This window comes from Gymnodraco acuticeps, unplaced genomic scaffold (genome assembly GCF_902827175.1).
Source record: "Gymnodraco acuticeps unplaced genomic scaffold, fGymAcu1.1, whole genome shotgun sequence".
Classification (NCBI taxonomy): domain Eukaryota; kingdom Metazoa; phylum Chordata; class Actinopteri; order Perciformes; family Bathydraconidae; genus Gymnodraco; species Gymnodraco acuticeps.
Genome location: NW_022989890.1, coordinates 1,599,334 through 1,611,566, shown reverse-complemented (window position 1 = coordinate 1,611,566; position 12,233 = coordinate 1,599,334). Strand labels below are relative to the sequence as shown.

The 12,233-nt window shown below is 40.1% G+C and overlaps 1 protein-coding gene across 8 annotated transcripts in view; it reads right to left on the bottom strand.

Moving 5' to 3' along the window:
• LOC117535623 (spectrin beta chain, non-erythrocytic 1) overlaps window positions 1–12,233 on the bottom strand; it is a 58,031-nt gene that overhangs the window by 34,216 nt on the left and 11,582 nt on the right. For 5 of the 8 annotated variants that reach the window (XM_034200161.1, XM_034200156.1, XM_034200171.1 and 2 more), the window contains one exon: window positions 11,878–12,065. In XM_034200161.1, coding sequence (XP_034056052.1) covers window positions 11,878–12,034 — 157 coding nt within the window. In that variant the 5' untranslated portion in view covers window positions 12,035–12,065. Of the gene's footprint in view, window positions 1–7,489; window positions 8,173–11,877; window positions 12,066–12,233 lie in introns of those variants that run through there. The other 3 variants (XM_034200165.1, XM_034200179.1, XM_034200201.1) reach the window with 3 other exon arrangements.

Below are 12,233 nucleotides of genomic sequence, written 5' to 3'. Positions count from 1 at the left end.
GGCAGAGACATGTTTTTTTCTCTGCTATCAGCCCTTTAGTCTGGTGACAATTGAATTTGTGCTTTTTCATGGTTCACCTAAACTCAAGGATATCGGACAAACATGAAAGTGTTATGGCATCACACTCTAGTATTGCTCAAACAGCCCTGGTACAATAGGTCCTCTACGTACTGCGGGTGTCCTGGTTGTTTTTGGATCATTCAATTTTATCACATTTTTATTTAAACTTTCCAGATTATGCTCTCCAAAAGCACCACTATAACACATTATTTTATTCTATATTAAAAAAGGACCACTAAGTTATTTGAAGCTGGTTAATGAGCCAGCAGAGGTGGATTACCCTGGCAGTGGAGGAGCCTACATTCCTCCTGACACTTGGTCATGTTGTGACAGAGCCCTGCACTGAGGAGGAGGCAGTGGGGCAGGGGTCCTCAAGAAGAAATGCTGCAACACTGCTGGGGCTTCGCTGCTAATTATAAGGCAACTGAACGAGAACACTAGAGAGACAAACACTGCGTCTGTCTGTGAGCTGTTTGCTCATTATGGCTAGCAAACACAAACTTGTCATCGGTGCGACAACAGTGGAGAAGGTAAAAAAAAAAAACGGTGCAGCTGTCTTCTAGAACACTGTGACATTTGTGGATCATGTTTTTTGTAGATATGTCAACTGTAATGTTTTTACATGTGGCTCTTAATGGTTCATTATTTTTGTACTTACCTGTAAGAATGCTTAGCAACAGAAAGCGTGTTTATTGTTAACAGAGAGTACCCTCATGGCTGAAGGTGAGAAAAGAAACTGAGACTATGCTTCCTTTATGTCAGATGTCTAACGTCATGCAAAATACCTGCAGAGCCTGCCAACATTTCTACACAATTACACAATAGAGGACAAGAGAGAACAGTGGGAAAATATGAGCTTTGGAAAGCAAGCCTTGTAATTACCAGTAAGTCTTACTAAATCTGTCATAATCTTAGCTTTTTTGCCAAAAAACCCACAATGACTTTTCTACACCAGCTTTGAAACATGGACAATTCAACACAACAGTTTCCTTACACACATTTTTGCGAAATATGAGGACTACAAGGTGTGATACAATACAAATGTGGACAATCCTTTTATCCAGCTCAGAATATTTATTGGCTTCTCCGAATACTATACGAATTTTCTAAACTATGTTTAATGTGGATTCGAAACAGTAATAAAACGACCTCTTCTCTCTCAGCTCTACCTTCCCTCTGCCTATTTGAGTGTGAGGTGGAAAAACAAGTGTGTGTTTCTCTCCATTGTTTACTAATGGCAGATCTGAACTAGTGGTTAGAGGCATCATTATATGTTTCAAAAGCATATTTGGGCATGTCCAGTCACTTTGAACATGTTTGTCTGGCAGTAAGCTTTAAGTATATGCCAAGGTGGGAGGGGAGGGGAGAGGGAGGGGAGGGGGAGGGGGGGTTGAAGGTAGTGAGGTTTAGTTCGCTGCTACTCTCCTATTTAACCCTCAACTTTAGCACAGTTGATAAAGATGAATATCTGCAAGTAATCTGAGCAAAAATGCCACCAGGCTTAATCCTGTCTGGTGATAAAATGAAGACTCCAACAGTGAGTCGCTGAGCCAAGGAACACACATATCTATAAAGGAAAACAATATATCTATGCGTCAGAACAATATGTGTGTATGTATAAGGACAAAGAACAAGTCCACATTAATTTAGGTGTACGTTTGCATTCTGGTACATATTGAAAAAATGCAAACCCATTTGAACCCTGTCCTGTACATATTGTTTAAATCACTACACAGACTGATTTCTGACATGTCAGACAGTGTGCAACATCATTGAGACAGAATCTTGTTTGATAGGAAGGGGTTCTGCTAGCACAGTGTAATTTAGTTTAAGACGAGGGCAACTAGACGCCGTCGCCTACCCATATTTGTCAGCGTTTTTCTGGCTACCAGTATGCATAGCACTTATTTACTGATAGCCCCTATACTGCTCGAATGTACAAAATGGTAAAAAAATATTAGTAAGTGCCAGCGTTGGGTTGAGGGTAGGATTAAATACAAAGGCATTTAAATCACTTAATAAATTCATAACAACTCTAATGGTGGTTAATCAACATTAGTTAGGGATTGTTCCAGGTTACACTGTTAACCTGCAGTGTAACTGTTTGAATGAAGCTTAGGCACATCTCATTGAAAAGTGTGCCGTGTTGTTTTATGCACAGTAGACAATAGCCCACTACAAGATGTCCGCACTGCTCCTTAACCCACGACCGTGCCCTGACACCGTCTGTCTATAATAGAGGCAAACATATGCATGAGTGGGGGAGAAGTTCTGACAGAGGGTCAGAGTCTTCCTTGTGATTCACCCTATTAGAGGTCTCCTATGTTGCTCACTGAATCCTTCATCCCTTCGCAGGCTTGCATGACACTGCACTTCGGCTCCCAGTGGCGTTAATTCAGCACAGAGGACAAATAGCGACTCCGTCCATAAATAACTTACCAAGGTAAGCACTTCACAAAGTAGCAACAAATGCACACCGCATATTTTATACACTTTTCAATTCCCTGACCATTCATTCTCAAACACATGGGACTAATGTCTAATGATTATTTTAAGACCACCAAACATGTAAGAAGCTTTCAGAGAAGATATAGAAAATGTGAGCACATGCCGGTAATCATTAACTGCTTCTAATGTCATCTAATTTCAAGTCGTGCCCAGGTCATGCCTTCCTCCTTAGCCATTGCTGGTTCCCTTTCTAGCCTGGTCGAAATGCCCTTGACTTCATAAACTCTTGACATCCGGTCTCTCACCCAGCCTGAGCTTGTGTAATAAGGGCCTATGGTCACCCCGTCCTCAGAAAGAATGAGCAAACTGCTTCCATCAATCTGTCTGCTTTAATCTGTTTAAAAGACCTTATTTTGGAAATTCCCACAGACAAGATTATGGTTTTATGCCAAAGGGTACAGAGAAAACACTAATCAGTGGGAGTCTGACTTGTCTTGCTTTCAGCTCTGCTCTTGCTTGTATTATACATTTTACAATATATAAAACATGTTCAATATATTTAAATTGCAACAATAGCAAGGTAAAAAATGATTTACTTTTAAATGTTTGCTAAACTGAGTGCAAAACATGCTTTAAATTACAGTTAGCAAAGACTAATTAAAGGATGACTCAAGTGTTCATTATAATGTCAGTGATCAGATAACCACATTGTGGTAGATGTGTATGTATGAATATATATGTATGTGTACAGTAGAAAATACATATTTGGAAGATTCAAAAAGTTGCAGAGATATACATTTGATTTGATCAGGGTACTTACTAAGGCATATGTATTAGTTGTGTGTAATTCTGCAATCACTAAGTATCATGAGATTTCTAACGTTTTAGCTGAAACTAAAGCTCAAGAATCCATTCCCCAACCATCAGCCACCAAGTGTTTTGCTGTCTGAGATTACAGAGCAAAGCCAAGAAGGCACTCATTAGAGAACGACCTTTACATCTTGGATTTTAGTCTGTTATTTGTTTTAATGAACAATCGTACAGTCGGGAGAAAATACTTTGAAAAAAAGCTTTGTGGTAAGTGGTTACTATTCTGTATTGACACCATTAGGTGGTTTAGCTAAGAGTCAACTACGGTTGTTGAGCGTGACATAAAATGGATGTCTTATGCAAATCAAACAATGAAAAAGAGGTCTACGCTTGTTGTATGTGATTTCTTGTATTCGTAAGCTTGAGTATATTTGATTGATTGATGTACAAAGAACTTTAGCTATTTCAGAGAGTCCTAATGATCAACCCTCATGTTTATATTTGTGTATTATATAATTAAACTTTAAGGTTACAATATCTACTACTCCTTCAAAGTCAACAGCAGCCTTAGTTATATAAAAACGGTATAAAGTAAGAAGCAGTTTAGAAAAAACTATAGCCACAGGATATCATCTGACTGCATGTCAAATCATTGAGTACAAATATTATTTCACATATCTCTGCAGCAAATGGGAAATGTACCCTCAGTGTATTACATGTCTATAGAATTTAACCAGGCATGCCTGCATATCATTAGACAAAGTGTGCAAAACAAAGTGAGAACAATGGCACTTAGAGATGCACATGCTTTGACATTTCTCTCTAGAAAAGCGGAAGCGCCCTTCCTTTGCTTATGACTTTGAAAGTAGGCCTGTGGTAAAACCGACGCCTTGCCACATGTGGCATGAGTTATTTTTACACATTTAACAGTTTGCGGTCACTAGTATAGAAAGACACTGTGTGGCCTAACTTTGTTCTTAAAATGACAAAACAGACAGGAGGAATCTGATAGAGACCTCTCTTAAAGATATGTCATCTTTTTTTTCTATATTGGCAATGAAAGTACTGAACCTTTCAGGTCATCCTCCTCTGTGCCATCTGCAGCCGTGGCTGATAATGGAAGAGATAGGGGAGGAGGGGACGGGCCAAGGCCAATCCCATGAGAAACGAGACAGAAACAGACACCTCACAGCCATAACATCTGGACACAGAAAGTGTGTGAAATGTCAACAGGACAATAAATGTCCTAAAGCCCCCAAAACAGCACTATCCAGTTACCCTTCCAAGAAGGAAACTGTCAATGTTGGTAAAACTGTACAAACAAAAAAGGCATTTTGTGTGTGTGTGTGTGCGTGTGTGTGTCTTTGTATGTATAGTGAACCCTCACCAGGGTAATGTGACTCTGAGTTACAGCTGGAGGCCACCAGAGTCAGAGCTTTCACTAGGAGTGTTAGAAATATTAAGTTACAACATTCAATTCATAGTAGGCCACTGGACCTTGAAACCTTACCCAAATTCGACATTGATCCCTTTCAATGTCAATTCAAATTCTTTAATAAAGTATAAAAACAAAACATTCCTGATCTAGACAACAGAGCATTCAATGAGAAAGAATAAAAAGAGCTAGCATCACCTCTTAGTTGTGGCTTTAGAGACCAAGAATTCAGATGGACATGAAGGAAAGAAGGACTGTTGACTTTGACATTTCTGAATGTGTCAAAGTGCGCTCTATTTGCATAAAGCATACTGCTAATGCCTGCCGAGTGACGCAAACAAATTGAGTCCAAAGCAGTTGACTCAGAGGGTGCGGGTATCAGGGACGGTGACCCTGTAGTCTAACATAACTCACTATATTTATTTATTAACTAGGACATCAAACAAAACTGATAATTTATTTATCTTGGCACCAAGATCAACGGAATTATTAGGAAGTATTAGGCAATAGGAAGGCGGTTTTTTTAACTCACGAGGCACCATAAGATTACATAATAGTGTGGATAGTGTGATTTGGGAAACTAGAGCCAAGGTTTGAAAAATATGTTTCGTCTCTTTATATTATTCTAAGGGTTAAACTATAACGTTATTATGGGTTGAAAAAAACAGAGGCTATAAAAAAAAACTAAAAGCAAATGTCCCTCCATCTGTCAATAAAGACTGTTTGAATCTCCCAGAGATGAAGGTTTTTCCTCCTCTCAGTTCAATATAACCAGTGTTCCATTAAACCTGTCTCCCTTGGCCTTAGTTATTTAGTTACCTATCATTCACCACTGAGTCAGACAATGCTAGTGTGTTCAGTGCATTCATTAATGGTAGAAGTCTGTAAAATAAGTCTGTACCAAGTTCCAGGCACGAAACATAAATGAGATATGTTAGTTTTTTATATTTTCTCCTCAAGTCCCTCTAAGATGTTAGAATGGAAATCAATTGTATGTTTAAGAAGTTGGTAACCGCTGACCTTGTACTTACAGCTTGTAAGTGGAAAAATATTTAAACTGAAAGTAAGCAATGTATGGTTTGGTGTACAAAACTATTTTGTGAATGCTTTGCTGTGTGAATGGGACAGCAAACATGCATTTTCTGTAGCATCAGCATAAATCACGGTTTAACATAGTGAGGCAGAGCGGGAGTGACACAAAGAATGAGCCTCAAGTGTAGTCAAACTAGAAATACAAGTGGATGTTGCCAAAATGTGTTTGTGTCTGTCTGAGTATGTGCATGTGAGTATATTTACAGCAAACTCCATCCAGAACATAACCATGCACAGAGATGAAACACAAAGTATGTAATCACTCATTGAAAATTCCCCATCTTTAAGATAGTATTCATAAATAGTTTTGTTTTTGAATGAACCTCATTTCATCATATTCTTGTTTGAGGGAAGTGGGAATATCTCTTGTCAGCGTACATTTAGTGACTGATCTCTGACCCCCATAATTACACAATGAGTTAAAGGTTTTCTTGCCTGACAAGTTGGAAAAGACGTGGAGGTATGTACTCGCAGCTTCTTTGAGTGTGAGGTTGCCCAGCTGAGTGTGACAGTGTTGTGAATCTTGTATATTATTTGTAATACAAAATGATTATTATCTCCACTCAAGAGCTTGTCACTGCGGTGTAGACATATTTGTATCCATCACTTCACATTTACTCAGACATATGAATACATGTCCTTTAGCAGACTAATCCTCCGTGGCAATGAAGATATTACTAAAATTGGAGGTAAAATAAGAATGTCAAACACGCAGAAAGAATAGACGTGCCCCTCAAGTAAACCCTAAGATGAGCTCTCCTTTCCAGACAGCAACCAGGGAGGGACCGGAAACTAGCAAAACACTATGATCTTCATGCACACTAGCACCAACTGGTAGTTTAATAAACTATTGCCCTACACACTCAGCTACTGCTAATACCTTATCTCATGGGCAATGACCAATGGGTCTAAAGCTCACAGGAACAGGCCACATGGTAATAGAGTCTAACAGATACATGTGTTGATCAAACAAAAACCTTGACCAAGTAAAAAAGGTTTTCTCCATATTGTTTTTCAATTTGAACACCAGCATTTTAGCCAAGAAACAGAGGGGTGAGTTACAAGATTCCCTTACAATTAATCGCGGGGTTGCACTTTAGTTACCACATCATTTCCTAAGTCCTATGTTACAACCAGTGGTCGCTGTGATTCCCGTTTGCGGGACCTCACAGGCTTTAGCCAGAGACAGAGCGGTTCATTGTAATAAGATAAGGAAAGGACAGGTGGCCCAGTGATCAGGTGCCAGACTGCCTGCTTTAGAGCTGAGCTGAAGCCTAGTGTTTGTCTGCAACGGCTCTCTTAGATTCTCTCCACAGTAAACACTACAATAACGCAGAATTGAGAGAGGAGTCTGGTCAACCTCTCACAGGTAATGAATTATGCGAGAAAAATGTGGAGCTATTGCTGGAGACTCATTTACAACACACAGCACCTGCTATAGGACTACCACTAGCAAAATTGTCAAAATGTAATATATTTCCGATGTTAGCACACAGCAGGATATTTTTAAAGGGTTACACCTTTCAGTCTTGGACAGTCTTAACATTAGCAACTTTTCCATAAGAGAAACACCAAATATTGGATAAAAAGGTAAATACATTCCCTAATAGTACATTGAAATTGACAGATCAGCATGACTCTTACCTTGCAGTTGTTTAAACCTCCCTTCCAGGATGTTGGAATATTGCACCTGATTTACAAATGCTGCTGGGGACAAGCAGGGCTCTCTGTCCCTGCGTTCATACTCCATGGCTTTTTTTCAGGATCTCTCTCTCAAGTATTCCTCTCAGATACAGAGTGAATGGGAGTTATCCTGCATAGCACAGCAAAAGCGACCTTTCCCGCTCCACAAAACTCCTTAAGAGGGTTTTCCAGAAAATAAAATGTTGTATATCCAAAATGCCTTGGTTTGTCCTCCTGTTTTTGATTCCCTCAATGCTGTGCCTCAAGCACAACTCAAGCTTGAAAATGTTGCCGCCTGTTCTTCTCTTCTTCTACTGTAGGTCCCACCTTGTCCAATGAAAATACAGCAGTGTAACGGTGGAGGGTTTTTTCTAAAGAATCATTTAAAATAAAATGTTCTCTTGTTTCACCTCCTCCTGTGAAGAATTTCACCACACATGTGACCTCTAAGCAAAGTAAAAACGTCTGGTTACACTCCCTTGTGGTTCAAGGCTGGCTATCCCTTCCCTCCAAACTCTGAACATGCATTTGCTGGAGCAGAGCAGGCTAACCGGCCGCGGTCGGATAGCTGTGTAAACAAAGCCTGCTGTGCTGTCTGAAAACTGTGTCATTTGCACAAGGTGTGTTTGAGGGAGGAGCACAGAGGAGGAACACAGTGCTGAAGTGGAGAGGGAGGCGGTGTGGAGGTGGACTAAACCATTAGAAGTCTTTGCCCAGTGTAGCTTGAGGTGGATTATGTAACGCCACCTTAATTCCAGAGAGCAGCGGGGTGTGGCCTGCCAAGAAGGTACATCACGAAAGGATCCATCCTCTTATCCTGCTGTCTTGCTATGTGGTTCTCATTTCTATCACTCTCTGACACAAGATTACATTTGCCTTGTTCTGTTTGCGGGCTCTGCCTGTGATAAGGCGTTAAGACAGGAAGGAAGTTGTTCAGAGTATCTCAGCAACACGACAAGCTCCTTCCTGCCTGAACAAGATTTGAAATGATGAACTTGTGTGTCTGTTTGTCAACCAGATGGTTAGGCAGGAGTGGGGGTGGAAGTGAGTCATAAGTCCTGTCTAAAACAATTATAAAACTACACTTAATCAACACATTTTATGTCAAACTAGATTATGGATAACTATTCAAATTATTAATGGCTTAACTTGGAAGGAAACAATGTTTCTTATTTCATTTGATTTCCCACTGTCAACTTAAGTGTGTCTTGCATGCAAACACTGGAAGAAAATACACTTTTGTATATTTTTGTAGCTGTGCTCCACTCTGCAGCACCAATAATAAAGCAGCATTCATTTAAAATGTGTGCAATACACACCAAAAATGATGTTAGAAACTATGCATTAAAAGAGACTTCTAAATATATTTTGAAAGTTGAATAGCTGAAGGTTTACTCTTCGTTGCTGCTGCTAACGCCCTTAAAAGTGCCACAGTAAAAGTTACACATGCAATAATTGCCTGTGTGTGAAAAAATTACACAACACTGTAAACACTGTGAGGGCTAAGGTCACCACTTTTCTTGCAAAAGTTGGCTTTTGGTCTGGTCAGGGGTAAAAATGTGTGGTTCTTTTTATCTGAGCTTGTCCTGATGAGCCGGCAGCATCTGGATGGATCTCATTAAAGGACCAAATGCCCCCGGCCTTCTGCGCCTGGGTGTTTATGGAGGGGGGACTGGACTAATGAGATCCAAAGCGAACACACTTCCTTCTGGGGATCACAAGCAGTGGTCACATGCAGTGAGAAATGAGAAGCAGAGACATGGTAAACTGGAAATGGCCGTTTAGGATCCCATTGGGCATATTTCAAACACACAATCCCAATTACCACGAGACGCAGATGTGATGGCAGGTTTGCGTGTCTGGCAAAAGCATCTGAAAATATTATGTTCAGACCTATCTATACAACTCATCAGTCATGTGGATAAACTGTTAAATAAACACTAATATTAATAGTTATTTTCTTAATCTTGTAAAATATGACAACAAACATTGAGAACGTCTGCCAAATGGAGATGTGGGAGCAGCTCATGCATTGAGCAAACTGGATTTAATGATAATCAATGATGGTCTGGTGTGGTGAATGAACGCAGATGAGGATCAGGGAAAGATAGAAGCTGCAGGGGAGTAGGCAGAGATCTATTGCTGAGCATGTACACATTTTATCCATCCAACTGCTTAACCCCTGGAGGGACACAGGGGAGGGGGGAAGGTTGGACCACCATACTCAACTAAATATCTGATCTGAAGGGGGATCCCCCTGGAGCTAGAAGGCTTGATTTCTTAGGATGAAGTCCTACAAAATGTATACAAAATGTGGCCCAATGTGAGACAGTGAATAGAAACGTTCATCTATTATTCATGCTTCTGTGTGGTTTTGCTTCATTATGTATGCATCGTATATAAGCATAGTCTGTGTATTAGAACTGGTTGGATTCCAGATTTAACTGACTTGTCCTATCCATGATAATGATGTGGATATGTAATGAAGAGTAGTGTTACAAAAGGAACATGGATGCTTTCAAAGTACTCTTGCTCTGCTACTGTGTAAGCTCTTACAAGTAAGTACAAGCTAGGCGATGCTTAACAAAATGCAAATGTTCACCGCTTGCCCTGCTACCACACACAGTATAGGAGAGTAGATAGGTGGTTATTTATGCAAATTACAATTATCTTTAAACACAGGAGAAGCTTTCTACTGTGAAACGAGCTTCAGCCGCTGCTGTCACACCAGGAGTCAAATTAATCTAACAGACTGTCATTTCACCGAGGGAATATTTGTGAGCTACTGTGAGAGATTGAAGCACAAGTAGGCAGCAGCTTACAGACTGCTGAAGGGCTTGACATTTGGGAGAAGTTGTTTAAGGTAGGCAGAAGTTATGCCTGGGGACAAAGCTGCTACAGCATGTCAGAGAATGTGCACTTCAAGTCCACACTTGTCAAACGGAGATGGTATCACAGGTACACACACACACACACACAACTCTGGTCACACTGGTACAATCAGTATTAGAGCCGTCTGTTGCTTTCCATAATTATATGGTAGCAAGATACAGTACATCATTAAAATACAGTACAAAAAACAACCAGGCAACAAGTGTGTTACCTGTTGGCATGAGGGAATGAGTGAGGTCATATTTGACTAAAACTAACAGAGCATGTGGTTTCTCTGTGTGTGTGTGTGTGTGTGTGTGTGTGTGTGTGTGTGTGTGTGTGTGTGTGTGTGTGTGTGTGTGTGTGTGTGTGTCTGCCTGTTGCTCCCCTCTGCTGGGGTCTGTATGATACTGCAACTTGTTTTGACTATTAATAGAGATTGTATCTGTAACATGTGAAACTAGGAAGGTGCACTGTGGTTAGATACACACAAATGAACACTCATGGCGCCATCAGGAGTTTCACCTGGGTCAAACCAGTGGGAGCCTCCAATAGGATAGGCTGCATGAGATAACAGAGTAAAATATGGAACATTGTAGATCTTGCATTTATCTTTAATTGTGGATTTTAAAGAGACCTATTACAGCCCTAAAGTCTATTCTCATCACCTTATTCCCTCACAGCGTATTGCTCTGTGGTGAATTGACTATCCAGCTGCGTGGCTTTGTCCTCCTTTTGGAACTATTTCTGTCTTGCCCTACAAAGACATAATTGTGCCTTTTGGGACAGAGAATAATAGAGTTGGGTCCTCAGTCTACAATGCCTTATTAGATCTGTGCACATAACAGTTAGTTTGTAATTATTGCAAATGTTATATTTTTTCTCAAACCCTTGTTGCATATTTGAAAGTTTAACTTTAAAAAAGCATACTGGCTTGTACAATTTAAAAGATTTCTAAAAATAAGGGTCCATCCTTCAAGTCATCATCCTATAACGTAGAATTATGATGATTCATTTGTATGGTCTAATAGTAATATTCATTTGTTAAAAAATAATTTCTGAATTTTGTTTAAATGTTTCTTTGCATTTGATATTGTACCTTTTGGTGGTAGTATTTGAAATGTCATTACAACATTCACATCCTTCGGATTGGCTCATTAAGATTGAATAGAGCATGCAATGCAATTTGTCCTTCAGTCATAGTTCGATAATACATTTCATTTGCTACTTTCATTTTTCAGCTCATGGTAACTTTGCAGGAGAGACTGTTATTCATTACTCAAATGATGAAATAAAATCAATTTTCAAACATAATTTGATAAGGATAACTTCTGTCATTTATGTCGTACAATGTTCACAACTGTGACAAATGACAAATGCCCCAAAACAGAACTTGTCATCCTCACACACCTACACACAGAGGTGCATGTTGACACCTTGCAAACGTCTACGTTAGTCGGGCCTGAAGTGTAGCATACCTGCGAGAGCCTTGATGCGTGAGCGCTCGAAGAGTCGTGCTGAACTGTTCTCATTATCCCAGTCAGTCTCAGCTGCCAGGTCCCAGCGGTTGTTGATGTCATTGTACTGCTGCTGGATCTCCAAGCTGTCAAAATCCGTCGGCGAGATGGTGCTCATGGTGTCCAGGCTGGAGGAAAACACATTCAACCTACGATTCAGACACAGAGACACAAATGCATCCAAGGTCAGTGTATACAGAGATGAGTGGACATTGTGTGAGATGAGAAGTTTCTGAGAATCAATTTCTATTTCATCCAAAGCAAGATGATGCAATGAAACATATATCACCCACACTCTGCTCAAAGCCTCACAGCTG